Genomic DNA, 21,624 nt, shown 5'->3' on the forward strand with positions numbered 1-21,624 from the left:
GTGTCAGGGGATGAGCAGAATGGGGTCCTTGCTCCAGTGAATGGGGCAAACAGATGGTAGTGCTTCCTCCACCTCCCCAGAAACAGGGGTGAGCTTAGGTCCTCCCTGTTCTGTTTTCTGCTAAATTATTACTCAGAAGACCTGTGGGAACTGTATTTTTGGACAATGCTGGGAGTGTTTGCACACACCTGGGGGGAGGGAGCCTTAGGTAACACAGGACTCCAGACTATGTACCCAAATTGCATTAGGAGGCTGAAAGTCACTTCAGACATAAGGACAGCTCTGGAGATTTGTACCAACAATACATTGTTGGGGGGTTGGTGGCAAGGGGTGACAAGAGGGCTCCTCACAGCAGTTCCAGATGGCCAAGCAGGTCAGGGAGAAATCAATTAGGCCATGCTCTGGTTCCAATGCATCCTCCTCCACCTGAAGCATAGGTGAGGTGTGTTTGCTTGATTCTGTCCCTGTGCATATACATCTAGAGTTTCAATTGAACAGTTTCTGGTGCATACACATGCAAGGGAGTGTAAACTTGTCATGCCCAAATGCAGTAATGCTGCTGACAGTTGCTGCTTCTATCACAGTTCAACGTGGTGAGAGCATCAGAAAGATTTTTCTTCCCTGTCCCAGGGTGAAATGGGGTGGGAGGAAACCAGCAGCTCGTTCTTCATTTGTAAAGCAAAATTTCTGTGCCATTTAGACAGGAAAAGGACACTGGTGTCACAAAGTGCAGCAGATGAGGATACTGTGGCCAGTGCCTTCAGTCAGTTAAAGAGAGAAGGAAGGGAAGTTTTTCTTAATTTGATTTTGCCTTTTCTGAGCTCCTTCCAGCACCTGGTTCTTGACCCCACACAATGATAAACAGTCATGGGAACAGGAGAAAAATACTCCAGAAAAAAAAAAAGGGTATAAACCAAGATACTCATAGTAAATAAGAATCAAGAGTCCACTATGTGTCACCAGCCCCGCATGCCACCTGCAGGCACCAAACAACCTCCTGGGGCAGCTTAAGACAGGCACAATGTGTTTGTTTGCACAGGGTGGGGACATGGGCACCCCAGCCCCACTGAACACAAACTGCCAAGTGACTTAAGAATCTCTGTATTCTGAGGGATGAGCTGTCCCAGAAATGGCTGCATCTAGTGGAAGAGGAAATTCTGAGAGTCAGAACAAGTGGAACGTGGTCTGAATATTGACCAGTACAATGCTAGACTATAGAGACATGAAATAATGAGAGACCAGCCAAAAATAACCCCATCAACCACAATGTTCAAGGACACTACAACAAAGACACCAAACAGCATCTACAGAAAATGTGAGAGACTGCAGAGCCTCTGCAGATGCAGAATAGGACCTGGCATGTCACCAGCTCACACTGACCCTATGCCAACACACTCATTACCCACTGATCTCCTCAGTGCTGCTCTGTTCGTGGCATTATGAAAGGAATTTTTCTACATGAAGCTTGCTGGGCCAACGTGAAAGAAGCAGAGCATAAAGGCACTCCCAGTTGCTCACAGCAGATGCTTTGAGCAGCACTGAGGTTTGAGCAGGGACAGTTGCTGTTGCTTTCACGTGCACATAGAGATTTTCCTTTTTTTTCCACAAAGGTGACACTACTCTCCCTTTGCTTCCCCCCTTCAAAATCACTGCTTGCCTCACACTGGGAAGACTCACAAGTAAAGGCTCACTGGGACCAGGTCTGAGCAGTGACTGGGTGCAGTACCTTCCTTCCTGCAATACATGGGTAAGCACCAAAAAGAGCCCTGCAGCTGGTTGCATCTTTGTCCTGGGACTCCTGTACTCTGGAGCTCTTTATCAGAAAAGGATTGATACTTTCAAACACCCTCAGCGTTCTGCTCCTATCTGCCAGGTGTCAAAAAATGCCTTGTGCATGCAGCAGAGAAGTTATTTGTCTATTTTACAAGCTATTTTTACAAGCTCTGCATTTGCCTCATATTTGAATTTAGCAACCCATTTTTTATGTGTTCCAGGCAAGCAGAAGAGTTGCTAGGACAGCTGAGGATCTCATCACATCACAAACCTCAGGAATTACCTTCCCACCTTCTTCATTATTTCAAGAAAAATGCCCCTTCCTGCACTAGAATCAAAGCTGAAGAAGCCATTTTTCTTTTATAACTCAGTGTCCCCTGCTGCTACTTGTGCTGGCCTCAGAAACAGATTTTACTGTCACATTTGATTTCACAAACACTATGTAGGCATCTCTCCAGCCAGTCCCAAACTTGGCAGCATCCTGCAGATGGCATGGGAAAAGCTGCCCCAGCTCAGTGGTGCCTTTGAAATATTTACTGGACATGGAGTTCTTCCTCCTCTTCCAGCCTCCATCTCTCCCTCCCACCTCCATCAGGCCATGATGCCCTCTCACCATCACTTCTCTTCAGCCCCATAACTTGTGCTAGACTCAAGGTGATGCCTGGAACTGAACCACTCATGGGCTGGCTGAAAGCCACCAGAGCCAGACTTTGGGAGAACCCAGACTAACTGAGGTACATTACCTCTTCTTCTCCTCCTCCCCAGCTTTTGTGCAGCTGGGATGCTGAGGAGATGGGCACCTTGGTCTGACTACAGTGCTCTCTTCTCTGTTCCTTTTCTTCTGTCCTCCATCACTTCAGCTTACCTCTCTCTGCCTCTCAAACTTCCACTTTGCCCTGGTAGCCAGCATACAGAAAAAGCTCTTCTCAGACCTATCTTCAACATTGTCACTTTAAGTCTTGCTTCCTACACTTGCTCTTCTAACCCTTTCTTCAGGCCACAATTCTTACCATTCAAGCACAGCTCTATTCCTTCAATCCTCTGCTGTCGTGCTTGTGCTGAAGGCTGGGACAGTAATACTGGCTCCAGTCCTTGCTGGTGTTTTCACTCCCTCTTCCCACCCTGTTGCCTTCTGCTCATCTCTGGATGGCCTCACTCTGTTCAGCACCCTGCTTCTGCTTCCATGTGGCATCACACTGGGAAACTTCTTGCTGCAGAATGCTCTGCAAGCTAAAAGTCCTCATGGGTTCACAAAGCAGCAACTAGAGAAATTCACAGAAGAAGAAAAGTCCCTTCAGGTCATACATACAGGGACAGAGACCAAATCATAGCTCTAAACCAATACCTAGAGGTTGGGAAAATCCTCTGGCTTGCATCACTGCACACTTCCCCTGCCCCTGACTTCCTTCCTGGCAGTGCATTTCTAGCCACTGCTGGTGATGGGATGCAGAGCAGGGAAACCTTTGCTCTCATTCAGTACAGCTCTTATCATCTTTCTGGGTTCTTATATTTTCCCATCCCAAACATTTAGCCAGATCAGACAGGACCAACACTGCACATCTGGCAAGTGCCACACTACAAATGGGGTAAGAACCCAAAAGCATAAACCCACACAATGTATCATCCAACAACATCTACAGAGCTGGTAAAGGCATCCCTGTTACAATCCACCTCAGATAAACTTCAAGTACTCACAAGCATCTCAAAATCCTTTCATTAGGTACAGACAGCTTTAACCTCCATGTTTTCCCTAGCACTGTACCCAAGAGCCACACTCCTGTTGGCATGAAAATTTATAGGGCATTGGATGTTTCTGAGCACCCCATCTGATACAGGGTATACCCCACTCCTAACAGAGTGGCAGAAAGACATCAGAGCCAGCTCCTTAGCTAGAACACTCCTCTGATTGCTGTGAGCCTTCCCAGCCAAAAGCCTGGCTCAGCCATTCATACGTTTTCACTAGGATCCCTACAAATCCTGCAGAAAATAGGGAATGCTCCAAAAGCCCTCCCAAAAGAATGAGGTCATGGATGCAGTAGCACTGGTTATTCTTGTGACTTCATCCCTGGAATAACTCAATCAATGAAATTTACAAGTGCTAAACCAAAAGTTTTTAGTTCTCTTCCATGTGCCACAAGAACAGCTTGGGGAGTTGCCATAGCTACTGCCTGCTCTGAACTCCTACAGCTTCTGAACCATCTGGTTTTTTGCCTTGGACAGAAATGAAAGGACAGGCCTGCGTGTGGGCACCCGCCCAGCCTTGGCACAGAAACTCAACAAACTCCCAGCAGATCTCAAAAGCCAGGACAGAGCAGAGTTTTCAAAAAAAGGGAGTATTTACCTTCAAAAGACACTTCACATCTGTACCAGTGTCTGGAGGCCAAGACAGCAGTGTGGCTGCACAGCAAGGCTATGTGGGGAAACCAAGCAGAGAATAACTGTGTAAAGAATAACTATGTAAAATCTCCCAGTGTGCTGTTTAACAGTGCAATTGGAGAACAACAGGATGCACTTCTCATCCCCACCAATGCAGTCCCAGCTATCCCCAGTGTACAGCTCCTAGCTTAGTAATGCATGCCCCAGTTTTTTTCTCTAGGACCAGCAGGACTGATGTCTTCAGAGTTTGAGGTGTATTTCAGAAGAAAGCAGGAGCTCTGTTCATCACCCTGAAGTGCAGTGCTGCCTGTTGCTGCCAGGGAACAACCCTGAAAGCCACAATGACACGTTTGATTCCCCCACTAAAGGCTGTAGGGCATCACTCTGAAGCTCAACCCACTGCTCTGGGGCTTCTCCAGCAGCACTGACTGCTCTTTTGATGCACAGCTCATCCCATGGGCTATTTTCAAGTTTGTTTTGGATATCCCACCCTAATAAAGCAAAAATCTGTTGCCACAGCAATGGCTCGCTAGCCCTCAATCCATACAGTAACATTCCAGAAGGAAGATGGCACTTTTCAGGTTTTTTGAGCTAGTCTACTCAAGGAGGTACCTGTTGGTAGTTCAGGGATTCCACAAGGTCCTATTTCACATGCTGCCTGTTGGTTACAAGGTTTACTTACAAGTTGTCTTTCCCATGGTGCACACAGCTATGAAAAACCAAGCTTCCTCCCTCATGTTGCAATTTGGATTCCCACATTTTGCTCTGCTTTAGCCATTTCAGCAACTACTGGGTTTGTTGCCACTTGCTCAGGGATGTTCCAGACTGTCCTGAGTTTTTTTTGCTCACTGAGTTGGATCTGATGCCTTCTCACTCCTGATCACTCGTCTGATACTGGACAAAGATAATGGTGATGCAAAGTGATGTCCAGCTTATAATCACAAAAAGGAAAAGATTTGTCTTACTAAACTTGCCTCAGGAGTGAGGTGAAACAAGGATTATGGCAGGGATGGAACCACAGATAGCAATGGATAGACCTTCACTGATAGGTCTCTCCCCTCTCTGGCAGGCAAGGTAAGGCAGCAGGTATGGTTTGCTTTGTGACTTCAATCAGATGGAAAAACCTGGATCCCACATTGCACAGCAGCATGGCTTAAGAGTAAGGGTACAAAATGGGCTCATCCCAGCCATGCATCAGCTTTCAGCAGTCTTCAGGGGGTAGGCAGAGCTACAAAGCAAAACCTAAGCAACCCCAGCATCCAGGTCTGCTGGTAAATCCTCTGATCCTGAAGCTGACACCTAAGGTGACACAAGTGCCCTGCTCCTGTCCTTGGCATTTTAAATCACAGGAAGGCTGTGCATGACTAGAGAACTCAAATATGTGTTCTGGGGCTGGACAGGGTAGCTCCATGCTCACTAATGTGTTACTCAGCATCTGCTGCTTCAGAAGGGCTGTGACTCCACACTTGCCTGGAGGTAGAGGCCCTGCAAGAAAGCAGCAACACCTAATTTCACAGAGGGAATGTTCTGGTCTCATGTCAGAACCCAATACAGAGCTGCTGTCAACAGATTATTTAACCATCTAATTTGCTTTTTTTTGTTTTGGTTTTTTTTAGAAAGGTAGTTCTATGCCAGCCTCAGTGAGCAACACTCTGCTCATCAAGAATATGACATAATCCTGCTAAATTGCCTAAGCTCTGGTAAAGAACTGACCCCAGGTTAAGGAGGGTCTCATCTCTAAAACCAAGATAAAGGCAGAATTTGAAGTATGTTTGTGTTCCTAGCACAGCCCCTCCATTGGTTCTTTGGAGAAGCACAGGTAATGGAGCAGAAAGGAGACCAAAACAACCTAGAGATGCCACCAAGCTGAGAGCAATGGTGAGCCCAGAACCAAGAATAATCCTGACACACAAGAAAAATACTTCTGAACCCAAACCAAAACTCACCCAAGGTTAAGTCCTGCACTACAGGCAAGCAAACAACCTAAACAGAGGTGACCTCACACCAGAAAGCAGATATGGAGGTGAGAGCAGGATTCCACCAAACAACAAGTTCATGGTTTTGAGAAAAGGCAATTCATGCTCTGTACACACAGCAGGTGAATTATTTTTCTATTTTTCTGAAGACTTTGGGGTCTAAGACACAACACTGTCTTTAGGACTGCACCCTGGAGTACATGGCCACACAAAGGGACTACCAGGGCATCACTTGAGAAGTCACCATCACTTACACATCAACTGAGAAGCTCAACATGAGCCAGCAGTGCCCTCATGCAGCCCAGAAGGCCAAATATATCCTAGGATGCCTCATGAAGAATGTGGCCAGCAGATAAAGAGAGCTGATTCCCTTCCTCTACTCTGATCTTCTGAGACCCCCACCTTGGACTCTGAAAATCTCCAGGGATGGAGATGCCACAGCCCCTGGGGTCCTCTTCCCCTGCCAAACTAATCTCATGGTGAAAACTATTTTCCTTTACATCCAGTCAGAATTTACCATGTGGCAACTTCCTGCACTTGGTCAGTGCAATCTCCAGTATCAGTCCAAGCTGGGGCACGAGGGGATTGAGAGCAACCCCATGGTGAAGGACTGGGGGTAACTGATGGATGGAAAACTGGACATGAGCAGGAAACATACATTTGCAGCCAAGGAAGCCAACAGTGTCCTGAGATGGTCAGCAGATCAAAGGAGGGGACTCTCCCCCTCTACTCCACTCTGGTGAGGTTCTGAGAGCAATGGTGAGCCCAGAACCAAGAATAATCCTGACACACAAGAAAAATACTTCTGAACCCAAACCAAAACTCACCCAAGGTTAAGTCCTGCACTACAGGCAAGCAAACAACCTAAACAGAGGTGACCTCACACCAGAAAGCAGATATGGAGGTGAGAGCAGGATTCCACCAAACTACAAGTTCTTTGCAGTTCTGTGTCCAGTTCTGGGGTCCTCAGAAAAGATTAAAGCACGACCACAAAAATTATCAAAGGACTGGACCACCTCTCCTGTGAAGAAAGGCTGAATGAGCTGAGGTTGTTCAGCATGGAGAAAAGAAGGCTCTGGGGAGACCTTTCAGCATACAGAGAATTTATAAGGACAGAGAGACTTTTTACCATGGCCTGCAGAGGACAAGAGGTTTCAAACTGAAAGAGGGGAGATATAAATTAAGAAGAAAATCTTTACTATGAGGGTAGTGAGACACTGGCACAGGTTGCCCAGAGAAGATGGGGATGTCATCACTGGAAGTGTTCAAGGTCAGGCTGGATGGGACTCTGTGCAACCTGATCTAGTAAAGGGTCCACCTGACTCTCAGGGCACTTCAGATACCAGTACTGAGAGGAAAAAAAAAACCCACCAAACCTTCTCCTTTGACCAGCCCCCTGTGCTGTTACCCACACAGCCCCACAAGCTTTGCTGACCTTGCCCAAGTTATTGCTGCCAGACCTGCTTTTTACACAGGAGGGGATGCTCTGTGTGCCCCACCACACAACAGCTGGGCTGAGGCAAGGACTGAGCACCCCCAGCCACATGGTCCAGCAGTCACAGAAACACACAGAGATCTCTATATAAAAAAAAAAAAATAAAGAAGGGAATAAATAAGAAGGGAAGAGCCCTGCTCTGCAAATCAGCTCAAAATTTAGGCAGCAGAGGAAAACATGAATGGGAATGATGTGTGGGTACAGCCTTGAGAGCAAGTTTCTGTTGTAGGATGGGGGGGAGGGAGAAGGGGGAAGCCAGAGAATGGGGCTTGCCAGAACTGCTCACAGGAGATGCAGGGAAGAGGCTCCAGGAATGCTGCACGGTGCCAATCAAGGTGCCAACAGTGCACAACTGTTTTTTCTGCACTCAGCAGTTGCTTCATAACTCTACCCGTCCTTAAAGCCAACCTCACACCCATCTCTATCGAACACTCAGCTCCCAGGAGCCCTTTTCCTGCCCAGGCTTTGCAGAGGCACCCCCAGAGCCCGCACCTCCCGAGCACCGCAGGAAACGCCCCCGCCGCAGGTTACAGCTCCCGCATTCACCTTCAAACACAGTTGCACGGCTTTGCACAACACTGGCGATACCCACTGTCCCTTTTACGGCACCTCTGTGACAGGTCGTTTTAAACAAAAAGAAATCCCCGATGCCAAACCCTGCTTCTGGTTGCAGAAAGAGACCTGAAGGCAACACCCACAGAATTCAAGAGCATATGGTTCATCATATCCAGCAGCCAAATCTCACACAGAAACATCAACACCCACATATTACACAGGATATCTTTATGCTAAGACATTAATCACCCTCAATAAACCCCAAAACCAATCTCAAACAGTAGGTTTGCAGAACGGCATAGAAACAACAGAGTGAGAAGCTTCACCAGGATTTCTCAGCTCCTCTGAGTTCAAATTCTCACCACAATGCAGCACTAATGGTAATTTACTATCACACAGGAATTATTGTTCCCCAGTAAAAACAGACATATTTCCAAATGATTCACACTACCTGAGGAATTCATGTTTTTTCAGCTCTGTTCCAGATCCTAGGTCAGGTATCTCCTTTTTATTCTGGTAAATTAGCCACTAAGATCTCTCATGTCAAAGCATATTCCTTAAGCCGTTTCCTCAGATTTTCCCTTTAAGGTAACCCACTGCACTCCCACGTGAGGCACAGGCACCTCAAATGCACGAGCAGCTCAAAATGCTGCAGTAGAATCAGATGATCAGCGCAAGCTTGGAGCCTCTGCAGCCTCCTTCCAGCTTCAGAAACAAACCCTGCTAATTTCAGATCAACCCAGTGGGGAAGCCACAAGCCCATGCTGTAGCTCAAAATCCAGATAAGGCATATAAAATCAATTTTTATAAAGTCAATTTCTATAAAATCAATTCCTACAAGAGCAATTTATACAAAAGCAATTTATATAAGAGCAATTTTGAGGATGAAGGTGAAAAAGTCTGACAGATCCTGCAGCAGCACGTAACAAGGGTGCAGCACTGCAGCAAAATCTGTGACTCCCAGCTGAACCATGCCCTGCTGCATGCAGCCCAGAGAGGCAGAGCTGGAGACAGCAGCAAGCAGTGAGCTGTGCTGCCCAGCCTTGAGCTGCTCTGTATTTCTGCAAGCATCTGGATTGCACTCAGCATCAGATGAAAATGTGAAAAGTAAAGAGAAATGTGCCTGAATTAACTGAAGGGCAGCTTAAGCTTATGTGCCTTGTAATCAGTCACTTAGAAAGGCACATTTTCAGCTTAGGATGAAGCTACCATGTGAGAGGTCAATTAGAGCACTTCAACACATAAACAGAATTACAGACAGACCTGACCACAACATGCTCACTCTTTTATTCCTACTCCACCTTTTCCTGCCATGGGACTTTCATGTGCCATGTGCTTACTGTTGCCCACTCCCAGATCCTTGGAGTAGATGCAGGTAGCTGATGGCAAGACCTGCTGCATGTTGCCCACTGGCTCACAGACTGGGAGAGGGGTTGTCCTGTAGCAAAGGTGGTGATGTGCCACCAGAAATCACATTCCTCAGCTGCCCACAGAGCTGCTCTGCTGTGGTGCAGGTCAGGCAGCCCTCCCACATCACCTGTCAACAGAAGCAGATGCTTTTCTCTCCTGCTGGGGAGCCTGACACCTGAGCCCAAGCTTCAGGAGTTTTGTAATATTAACCATCAAACCTACCAGGGCTAAAAAAGCCCCAGTTCTCAGTTCTTCCTGATACTCTGCTCTTTCAGAGGTGTGCAGTACACAGATGTGTGTCCTGCTCTTCACGTCAACACTGCAAGTTGTCCAATTGATCTGGGTGAAAATCAACCATCAGCCCCTTTCCCCCTCACACACCTTCCTTAACCCTGCCTAATTCCCAGCCCAGCTGCAGGTTTCCTGTTGTCTCACTGGGAGTGTGGGTCTAGAAGATGGCAGGTGCAGTGCAGGGCCACCTAAAAATTGCTGTAAAACTTCAGTCTGAGGATGTGGTCCAAAGCCTGTGATGTCACTTTGTGCAGTGGTAGCATCCCCTGAGCATATTGGGCACTGCTGCTTGTGTTTGTATCTTATCCACCACCTCCCTTTTGTGGTGACTTTGGACATGCTGCCTTTGCAAAGCTCCTGCTTGCACAAAGTGCTCACCAGGTTTGGGCAGCAGGAGTACAGACACCATGTCTAGAGATCTGCAGTGGAAAAGTTAATGTATTTATTAAGTTACACCAATTTTGTCCCTGTTAGTTAGAGCTTTGCTGGATTGGGTGAACCTCAAATATCTTTCTCTCAAAATAACTTTTGAGCCCTATCACCCTGGGGCTGATAAGCTCTTTTGAATTTGGGCCAGCATTTTCACTGGTTTTTGAGTAAAATGCACTGGTCTTGTGTGTGTAAATACTTTGTCAGAGCTGGAAACTTCTGTAATGCTGCTTCTTGGAGCTGGAGTGTAAGGGCAAGCTATCTCGAACTGCCTCATGCCCTTGCCCTGTCTACAACTGAGCCATGCTTGATGTCAGCCTTGTCTTCCCTTGGTTCTGCCCCTTCCAATCACGATGGGAAAAGTGCAGGGTTTATCTGTTTTATTAGTACTGTGTGACCTGGTCAGTTGATGGTTGATTTTCACCCAGATCAGCTCCCTCCACATGGCTGCACAGTTTGCATCAGCTGGTGGAGAGCTGGAAAGGGCACCTGAAGAAGAAAGCAGCTGGGATGAGGGGAAAAGGAAAACCCATCTCCTCAAGCCCCAGTGCCCACCTGCACTGATCTACTGCTTCCCAAAATTCTGGAGAGGACTGAAAAATCCTTGTCCCTCCTTCAAGCTGACAGAGCTGCAGCAGGGAGCAGCAGCTCTCATCTGACCACTGCCACACAAAAGTTACCAGCTGATGTTTCCTTACACTTCATAGCTGTTTATTTTGGCAACTTTGTTCCTAAACAAATAAATGATCCATTTCACTAACTAAATGTATCCATTTTTCCCAACAGGTTCCACCATTGGCAGAGCTTATCCACCTCTCAAGGCAAAAGGCTACATAGTGGGCTGATTGCTAAGAATAACATTAAAAGTCTGATTTCCTGACACCCTCTCTCCTTTCAGCCCTTTACCTTAACAGGGCATTCACCTTCCTGGATTGTGTTTCTGTTACAATCTCAAAGATTCAGGAATGCAATGCTGTAAGAAAGCACCAAAATAGTCTCAGCCCTGTTCTACAGAGAAGCAAACAGCCTGTGCATGGTGTTTACACTGCTCTGCTCACTGCTGCTGTGCTTAGTTAAGGCTGCTTGCTGCACCTGAGTATCTTGCTCCACCCAGGTGAAGGTTAAAGAACAGAGGGCTGAACTGTGCCTTATAACCCCTTATCTGCCACGATTAGGGCTTCCTCACCACCAAACCCCAAGAAGACTAAACCACAGATATAAAAAGACTGAGGCCTAACCTGCCACATTTTGGTTGCTGACACCCAATGCCACACTTCATACTTGACCATTTCAATAAAGTATTGATTTTCAGGCTGGTGAATCAACTCAAATACCATCGACTCCTTAGGAACAGAATGCCCACAGTGCCTGCTCCGAGTCAAGGTTGAAGGCTCCTAAACCTGAGCAATTAAAGGCAAAGGGTTTGTGGGTTTTCCACCAAACTGATTCTATCACCAGCTCTGAGCTCTCAGACCCAGAGATGTGACTGCCCACAGCATCTGCAGGGGGTGGATGCAGTCCCCAGCAGCAGAAAGCTGCCTTCCCCTCTTATCCTGGCAAACAGCTGAGCTTGGACAGGGAGATGAATCCCACCTGTGGTGACCATGGAGGGAAGAGAAGATAAATTAAAGACTTGAAGCTCTCCAAATATGCAGCCTGACTAAAACACAGAGAATACCAACATGGGAAGATGCAGCAGACCACCAGCAAGCAGCAGAGATGCAGGAAAGGCAAGGGTTGCTTGCCAGCACAGCAGCTGTCACCAAGTATTTCAAAACACCCGTGCTTTTTGCTTCACATTTACAGATCCAAACACTAACCAAGGCAACAAGACTGTACAACAATCCCTAGATTTCTGAAGATGTAACTAGCAAAGCCATAATGACCACAGCTACTGCTCACCCTTTCCATATATTTTGCAGGTTCCTATGACTTACACTTGTTATCACAAAGTATATTACTGCTACTGCTGCTCATCACCATCCATTGTGTGATGTGTGTGAATTGTTCAGTCCAAATGGCCACCTAAAAAGATTATATGCTTCATTTTAGTGTAACATTTGTACCAAACCAGCCATATTTTGTCGTTTGGCTCAGTCACACCAACTGCACTTTCTGAAAAGCTTCCAGGAGGAAGGAGGCACTTATCAACTGGCTCCTCATTGACCACAGCCCTCAGTGGGAATCAAAGGTTTCAGGGAGGATGAGCACAACCTCAGAGTGCCTGTGCACATCCTAGGGTAAGGTCATGCTCAAAGATGTAATCACCACCTCATTTTAACAAACAAAATAATGTGGTCTAGATTGTAAGGCATATTGGGCTTTTAAACATTACCACTTCTGGTAATAGCCACATTTGAGAGTACTCCTTTTTTTAAGAGCAGCTATTTTTGTCTTTCTAAGTCACATTAAATAAATAAATTTGGAAAGTTTCTCTCAGTTGGGCCAGATTTTCAGAGCACAGAGAAAATCACAGGGCTAGCAGAGAGCCCCACTGCCATAATTTCTTTTGACTTCCTAGAAAGTAGAAATCTGTCCGTACTGGAGTGGAAAAACTTTATCATTATTTATAGGGTTATGGGGAAGCTGAGGCCAAAAGGCTTCTCAGATCAGAACAGAGGCACAGGGGTTGGTTAACAGGGACTTCCCTACTCCTTCCCTACTCCCTCCATACTCCCACATACCTTAACCCAATTCACTCCTGCCCACAGGAACTTTAAGTCACACATCCAAAGCAACCAGCTCCCCACATTCTCCTTCTCCTCCCCTCCATACCTGACCTGGTGACAGAGGGCTGGCAGCCCAACCAGTCCCAGTTGCCAGGGAGCAATCCCAGTGCTGGGGCTCTGAGCCCAGGAGGGGTCCTGCACCCCAGCCCCCCACAAAACCATCACCTGGGGCCTCCTGGAACCCAGGGCAGAGGGGTCAGCCTGGCAGGCAGTGCCCACCAGACCATTTTCTGCCATCCTCACCACCACGGAGTTGACATAAGGGAGGAATCACATTTCTAGGAGTGCTGTATATGCAAAACAGCCACGGAGCACATTGCCCCTGCCAAAACACACCGGGTGGCCATGGGCTGCATTAACTGACCAGAGCACATAGCTGGGGGGTTTGTATTCACAGAGAGAGCAGAAACACTGAGGAACACTGTTCCTCCTCACTATCCAGGCAGCCAGAAGATGCCAAAAGACTGTGGGCATGTGGTAAGTAACTGCATCTTCTCCCTGAAGTCTGAATGCCTGAGACTACTCCAGGGTTGTAAAAATACTTTCTCTTTTCTTCTTTATTTTTTCTCTTCCCACTGCCATGGCTCTGTGGTACCAGTTGGAGAGGTACTGGCCTGCCCAGGTGGCTTGATAAGAACCCCAACACAAGCTGCAATGAGGAGCACTCCTCCCCTGCAGAGGTTTTTAGCAGAATTTATGCACTGATTAACACTGAATCCCATTGCACCTAATTCAAGTGGGCTGATTATTTGGGGCATTTGCTTTAACTTGTGTTAAATTGGTTTAAATGCTTCAGATGAAGAAGTAGAAGAAAAGATAAAAAAGAAAAAACAAAACATAAGAAAAGGTTTGCAATGAAAGCATGGTCACCAAGGATTACCACCAAGTGTCTGCTATTCCACTTGCTTCGTCTACCAGTACATGGGACACCTGGCAAAGCATACTTTAAGAAATTTTATAACGAAAAAAAGAAAGGTTTTGCAACATTCTATCAATTCATTTCCTCACAACGGGAGAGCAAAGAAGGCTAAAGCAGAGCATTGGAAAAGGTCACATATAAAAAGGAGAGCACTCTTAATTACACCATAAATGTGGGTGAAAGACGGGGAAATTCACAAAAAAATAAGCAACAGGAAAGGAAGCATGTGGCTGCAGGAAAAAAAAAAAAAATAGGAGAGAGGAAAAAAAAGTTTTTTACAGAAGTCCCATGCTTCGAGCGCCCGGAAACCTCCAAAATCTTAACTACGCCAAAACGCAACCATGCATGTCGAAGGCTTAAGACCTTCCCTTAAGGCGGCTCGCAGCAGCCCCTGAGGGATCGTGCCCTTCCCGGGCGGGGACCGGGCGCTCGAGGGGCCGCTCTCCAGTCAGGAAAGCGGCTGTTCCGGTCACGTCGGAAGGAGCCCGACGGCGTCTCCATTTCCGAGCGGGAGCCGAGGCCCCGGCGGGCGCCGTAGGGCCGGGTTGCCCGGGCACGGAAGGCGGGGTACCCGCCGCCACACCGCAGGCAGCCCCGGCCCTGCGGCGCCCGCCGGGGCAGGGCAGGAGCTCTGCCGTCCGCAGAGACAAAGCGGATGCCTCGAATTCCTCCCCGCCCGCCGGTCTGGCGGGACCGCGGCACCCCCCGCCCGCACCCTCGTCGCCCACCTCCGCCTACCTGGGCAGCGGGAGCGGCTGGGGCTGCCTCCGGCCCGCGGCGCGATCTGGCCGGCGGGACAGCCCGGGCTTGGGCAGCCGCAGCCCGCGGGGGGCTCCGGGCTCGGGCGGCGGGTGCGAGCGCTGACAATGAGAGGAGGGACGCGGTGCCGGGCGGCGCTTGACGTCAAGGGGAACGGGGCGGGGGCTGCCGGCCCGGCCCGGCCCGGCCCCGGTGTTAGCGCCGCGGCGCCCTCCCCCGGCCCTGGGCGCGGGCGGGGAGGGAGTGTCGGCCATTTTGGGGGGAACGGGCTGGGCCGATGTCGTCTGAAGGTGCTCGGGAGGGAAACTGGAAGTTTGGGAAGCGGGCGAGCAGCGCCCTGGGGTGGGTACTGTGGGACGGAGTGCAGGGGAGCGGTGAGGTGAAGGTGGGTTTCCCCCTGGGTTTCCCGGTGGGTTTCCACGAGAGCCAAGCAGACTGAGTCTCCCAGGGGTTCCTCTCGGGGGTGGCTCCACGCCTCAGGGCTCTGGAGGGGCCGGTGGTGGGGTGAGCACTGCCGGCGCCTTTGGGGCGCTCCCTCCCTGCCCGATGTGCAAGGGATTCGCAGGAAATTCGTCTCCCGGAAAACGGGGCGGGCAGCCGCATGCCAGGGTTTGTCCTGGAGGAACTCCCCTTCTCTGTACATCCCTTGGAAAGTTTTGGACTTGCATCGAATCCCAGCTGTGGTTGTTTCCATCTCTGGTATGTGCAGCCCAGAGATGTTTAGATGGAATCAGAGACAAAAGACCTTCCAGCGCTAACCGGGCAAAGCTGCTCCAAGTGTTACTCAGCTGCAAGCAAAGCCCCAGGACTTTACGTGACGCTGAGCTGTGGGGTGGTGCAGTTCCGGACCCTGAGGAGCGATGGTTCGGTGCTTTTGTACATCACGGGGCTGCAGTTCCCCAGCTGAGTCAACAGAGGAGCAGCTGGTGAGCGCTCCCAGCCTCCTGGCCCTGCAGCTGGACGTGGCAGTTTTAGAATTCATCACCCCCTTTTACCAGCAGGTACATCAGCTACAAATGTTCTTACAATCCTCTTCTATTTCAGACAGTGCCAAAGGATGATGTTTTGAGCGCTGATTTACTTTGTAATGCTCTGATAGAACACTGTATTCTGAGTTAAAATACTATTCTGTTTCCATAGCACAGCCTGAAATTTACTTGTAGTATCTTTACTTGAAGTATCAACACTTGAAAGTGAATTTTCTAGGTTTACAGCTAAAATACAAACTCACACATGAATGAACAAGACCTTGTTTGTAAGCAAACTGAGGAGGGTTTAATATACAGTCATTCTAACAGGGGAAAATATTTTTTTTTCCTGTAACTCCACCTGCACAACACCATTCAGCAGTGGAGGCACACAGTACATGTGCTTTGTGGTGCAACTACACTGAGCAGTTTTTTGGTTCTGTGCTTTACACTATTACTTTTAATTTGGGAGGTTTGCTAATGTCAGCTCTTAAAATCCATCTTGTGACAGCATAACTGGGTTTAACTGACAGCTGAAATGGAAAAAAAAAGGTAATTTTTAAATTTCAGTATTTGCTAAATGCCTGTGCTCCAAGTGTGCCAGGAGTTGTGTGCATAGAGCCTGGGATGCTTTCCATGCTCTTCTTGGATTTGCTGTGCTGACAGAGAAATGAAGCTGTGCTTGGATAAATTTTCATAAGAGGTTGTGGTGAAACTCATTGCTGCAGCATGATACTGGCATCAAAGGTTCATGTTTCAAAAAGGTATGAAACAAATGAAGGGAATAAAATTCTGCTAGGGGCTGTCAGGGAATCACATCTGTCTTTTCTTACCAAAGAAGAACCTAAAGAGATGGGAAGTATTGATATGCTTGGCATATTTTTATACGTTTTTTCAGACATAAACTACTTGTTGTCTGTATTGGTTTCCAGAGTGAAAACAGCTGGAAGAGCCCATTTAACCATCTGAACTGCTCCTCAAGGGCAAGGAAGGCATTGTGAAAGCTGTGTGCCTGCTGCTACTTCAACCAAGACCTCCATGTGCCAGCTTCCCCCCTGCCAAATAGGGGAAATAATCCCAGAGACAGAGAAGTCCCCATAACAGGAGACCTGCACCCCTCTCCATAGCCTCAGACAAGGGTCCTGACATTGTTCTTAAAGACATCCAGAGAAAGTGATATCAGATCCACCCCAAAACCTTGACTGCTAAGAAAGTTTTCTTTGATACTAAGTGACTTCATTCTTTCCTGTCTCTTCATTTCTTGTCTCCAAGGAGTGAACCTTCTGTCTCTTTTTTGAGGTTGAATCATTCCACATTGGTAGTGAACATATTTTCCTGTTTCAGTTTGTGCATGCAAAAAAAAATTAAATAACAGAAATATATGATCGAGGTACCTTTCAAAATTTTAATGATATTTATTTTGTAGTATTTCTGCACTGTCTATTCTATTAATGATAAAATGGTAAAAGTTATTTCAAATAAATTTTCTTTCTCCACCAAAAGGATTCATTAAATGCAGGATTCATTAAATACCCACAGAGCTTAGGTATGTACTATGCCTTCTATGCCCTGCTGCTTCTGATAAAGTTACAGGTTTTATCAATTTCAAATTGATAGGATAAATTCCAAAGAAAATGTAGACTACATACCTTGTTCTCCAGAATTTTCTCAGCCTACATAAATTGTTAATAATATACAGCAGAAATCCTGCTGTCCTGCAAATATTCACATATTTTCCTCCTGTCAGGTTACAGAGGCATGGCAGAACTGGATAATTAATGTCATCTCATCATACAAACTCAGCTCTCTGGTTCATGCTCCTTCACTTGTTACAAAGCTGACTTTTATTACAAAAACAATCACTGCAGAGACCACAGACAAGTTCTGCTATGGGATACAGAATTCTAGAATAGGCAAAAAATTACCAATTACATGCACAGCACAGGGTAGCAGCAGCACTGGCTGTTTTCAATACAAACCTTTGGAATAAAAGCACAAAAAGATTCCAGGTAGGCTGCAAGATTGCCAAGGGTCAGGAACACAACAGGAGAGGCTCAAAATGAACACATTTTAAAGTGTATTAGTTTCTGAAAAGCCTGTTTAAATTCTTCATTAAAGGCTGTGTAAATTATGGGATTGATCAAGGAGTTTAAGTAACCTAGCCATGTAAAAAAGTCCAGTAGGATGGGATGAAACCAACAAGCATCTTGGCAGATGGGCAGGACTAGGGAGACGACAAAAAAAGGCAGCCAGCAGAAAATGAAAGCTCCCAGAATAATACCTAAAGTTTTTGTGGCTTTCCTTTCTCTCGCAGCAGAAATTCTTTTCCTTTCCAGGACACTATCTGCAAGTTTTATTTTGACATGCCTGATAAATATTGGGGATCCACCAGAGTGGGAATGCCCTTCATGGAGGCTGGCATTAATGGAGCAGAGGGAGGACCCCGCAGAGCCGGTGATCAGGTGTGCAGTAGTGAAACGTTTCCCACACAATGAAGGTGGCTTCAGGATCCTGGATCGAGCTGCTACATAAATTCTACCATACAATATAAGCAGGAGCACTGTCGGGATGTAGAAAGCTCCACAGGTAGAATATATTGTGTAGGAGATCTGATCTGTGTTCACAGCACACTTGGCGATTTCTTCATGAGCTTCCACTTGCCTCCAGAAAAACGGTGGCACGGAAATACTCACAGATATCACCCAGACCACAGCAACCATCAGCACAGCCCGGGCAGCTGTCCGGCGTTTGGCATATTCCAGAGCATCAGTGACAGCCCAGTATCTGTCCAGGGCAATGAGACAGAGGTGCAGGATTGATGCTGTGCAGCAGGTGATGTCTGATGACAACCAGATGTCACACAACACTTGGCCAAAGGCCCAGGTGTGGGTGACAGTGTAAGCGATGCTGATGGGCATCACCAGGACAGACACTAAAAGATCTGTCACTGCCAAGGAGCCTATGAGGAAATTTGCAGGTGTGTGGAGCTTTCTAGTCAGAAGAACTGTAATAACAACAAAAACGTTTGCAAGGATGGTTGCCAAAGTTACAGCAGACAGAAGGACTGCCAGTGAGATCTTCAGTCCTAATGCTGTCCCTTCATTCAAAGCCAGTGGTGTTTCAGTGAAATTTAATGACTTATTTGCTGAGCTCTGGAGAGAGAGCTCTGCTGAATGGTTATACAGAGTCATCCTCTGCTATTATTTCACTTTTAACTCTCCACCGTAGTATTTTTGGGACAATGAAGAAAGATTCTTTCTTTTGTTGCTGAAGTAGAGCTTTTCCTGCTAGAGTCCAACACGGAAGAAATACTGACTTTTGAAAACTTCAGTGTACACACAAGGCCCTCTAAGCTCTATTTTCCATCAAAGCACATCAGTGACATCATTGTCAAAATGTTACCATAATCATCCACCCATGATCCTGCTGCATGGCAATACAAGTGGTACTATAAGTGGTGAGAATTTTTTTTTTCCATTTTCACATTGCACACAATTAAATCATTCTTTATTATCTCTATTCACATCTTTCTGAACTCATCTTTTGCAGAGCTGTATAAATCAAAACTGAAGAGTGAGAGGGCAGAAAAACACCTGGGAATGTAATTGATGTCCCTGTGTTTGGGACAAAGCTGTCCTCAAGAGTATTTTTTCTTCCTCTGTAAGAGCTGAATGTCAAGGTTTTGATAGTCATAAGGGATACTTTACTAGCACAGTACACAAGATATAAAGCAGTGCTGTCTGGATTCCTTCTGACCTGCTCTTGAAAAATGCAGAACTCTCTTTTCATTTACTTCTCCAGACCATTCAAGTTTTCTCTCCAGTCTCAGTCTTCAAATGCTGAACTCAGGTGTTGGGTATCAGAACTCAACACGTTGCCACAAGCTCACAGCTTGTTCCAAGTTCCTGGCCATGCACATGGTGAATGATTGCAATGTCTTGTGGAGGGGTGATTCCTTCAAAAGAGGAAGAACAGACTGGTTGAGGGGGTCTGGAAAAAGAAAGCAAATGTTTTAGTCTGGAATGATGATAAAAGAGCTGTGGAAGTTGAGGTATCACAGTAGACAATTTCCACAGTTTTCTTTGGATTCACTTAGTGTAACCTGAAATATTTACAAACCTAAAGAAAACATCCTAAGACAGATTTCCTTGACACTTTTCACTCAGACACACCCACCAGATCCAGGATGTCACTCACACATGCCAGTCCAAGCTTTCTTGAAAGAAATCATGAATATGGGTCATGAATGGCTTCAAAGCACATTGCTGCTTCTCCAAGAAGAAAATCACCAGGCCATCCTCCTTCCAACCCTCAAGGAGAAATGCCTCTATCAGTCTGGTACAGGTTCATGACATCTGATGTAGAACTGATTAGGAACTGGTTAGGAATCTGTGAAGCAAAAGCATCATCTATTCTGCACGAAACACTTTGTGCCAAGCAGCCTCCCTTGAGCTCCTGAATCTCAACACAAGGAACATTTATGGCTTTGCATGTTTGATTTTTTAATAAACATCCATCTTCTGTGAGTCAGACCTATTGATTTTTCTTCTGAGGTGTATTTTTGCAATTAGGGGAACTAGAAGAGTGTCATATTTCACTTTCTTGATTTTTCTTTTCCAGGAAGGCTGAACTCTCTTCCTAATGGCCATTTTTGTGACCCTGAGCAAAGGTTCAACTTCCAAGAATTTTTGGATATCACATCCAGTCACCTCTCTGGCAATGGCCCATAAGTTCATCTCAACCTTGTTGCTTTTTTCTGACACTTTCCCAACTCTGACACCTTCTCTTTTGAGACAGAGGGGCCACAAGCAATGTCCAGGAGGTGGACACACCATAGGTTGTGCAGCACAATGGTATTTTCTGTTTGTTTCTCAATGTCTTTCCTAATAATTCCTGCTATTTACTTTGTTTTTTAATCATCACATAGCATCAATCTGACATTTTCCCAGATCTTTTAATATGTATGATAGTTTGAACTTTCTTTCTTTACCTTTTATTTACCTTCTTGTCAAAAGTCTCTTGAGACTCCTAGTAATTATATCACTTGGATTGCACCCAATGGTGCAATCATCAGTTTTTCTTAATTATTTCAACAGATTTGAGGCATAATTTATCTTTACAAAGCCAGCTAGACTGTTCCCCATAGCTCTATGTTTCCTATGTGTACAGTAATAGTATTATTTATTATAATTTCTGAAAGCAGCCATCAGGATAAGCAGTTGCTAAGATCTCCTTGGTGTCACAGCAGCTGCCCTGCAGTTGGCAGGAGCCAAGAGAGTTCTAAACAGGGTGAACACCTCTGCTGAGACCACTGCACTTTGGATCTTGGGTTGCAGTGAACCCTTTAGTTGAGCACTGTCTGATAATGAAGATTTGTTGTTGTTCACCACAGCCAGAAATAAAGGTTCCACTTATAGAAGTCCTCCAAATTGTCCTTAGTGAGCAGGGACACTAAAGTTAATTTAGTTTCACTGTAAGAAAATTTTCTGCTTTTTTTTTCATTTCTCTTTGGGGGTTTTTTTTGTTTTTGGTGTTTTGGGTTTTTTGGTTTTTTTGGTTTTTTTTTGGGGGGGGTGGTTTTTTGGTTGGTTTGTTTGTTTCTTTTTTTTTTTCTTTTTTGTGGCCTTCTGTGAAAAGGTCACAGCATCAACAGACAAGGGAATAGCAACTGAAACCATTTACCTGGACCTCAGCAAAGCCTTTGTCACAGTCCCACACCACATCCTGGTCTCCAAACTGGTAAAACCTGGGTTTGATGGATGGCCCACTGGGTGGATAAAGAACTGGCTTGCTGGCTGCAGCCAGAGAGTGGCTGTCAATGGGTCTGTGTCCAAGTGGAGGGCAGGGACAGGTGGAATCCCCCAAGGATCAGCACTGGAACCAGTCTTGTTTAACATCTTTGTTGGTGACACGGACAGTGGCACTGAGGGCACCCTCAGCAAGT

At 46.5% G+C, this 21,624-nt stretch overlaps 2 protein-coding genes across 2 annotated transcripts in view; both read right to left on the reverse strand.

Moving 5' to 3' along the window:
• The window catches only part of LUZP1 (leucine zipper protein 1), a 34,767-nt gene extending 19,923 nt beyond the window's left edge, over window positions 1–14,844 (reverse strand). Inside the window, exon 1 of the mRNA XM_071767486.1 lies at window positions 14,692–14,844. The gene's annotated coding sequence lies outside the window, so the exon portion shown is untranslated. The remainder of the gene's footprint in view (window positions 1–14,691) is intronic.
• A 2,223-nt stretch (window positions 14,845–17,067) lies between these two features.
• Window positions 17,068–19,428, reverse strand: HTR1D (5-hydroxytryptamine receptor 1D). The gene has a single exon (XM_071767488.1). The coding sequence runs from the start codon at window positions 18,869–18,871 to the stop codon at window positions 17,735–17,737; it is 1,137 nt and encodes a 378-aa protein (XP_071623589.1). The 5' UTR covers window positions 18,872–19,428; the 3' UTR covers window positions 17,068–17,734.
• Window positions 19,429–21,624: the final 2,196 nt, after the last annotated feature.

The sequence above is a fragment of the Heliangelus exortis genome, chromosome 24 (genome assembly GCF_036169615.1).
Source record: "Heliangelus exortis chromosome 24, bHelExo1.hap1, whole genome shotgun sequence".
Taxonomy (NCBI): domain Eukaryota; kingdom Metazoa; phylum Chordata; class Aves; order Apodiformes; family Trochilidae; genus Heliangelus; species Heliangelus exortis.

Coding starts and splice junctions, on each gene's coding strand:
- HTR1D (XM_071767488.1), bottom strand. CDS start 18,871: ATGACTCTGTATAACCATTCAGCAGAGCTCTCTCTCCAGAGCTCAGCA.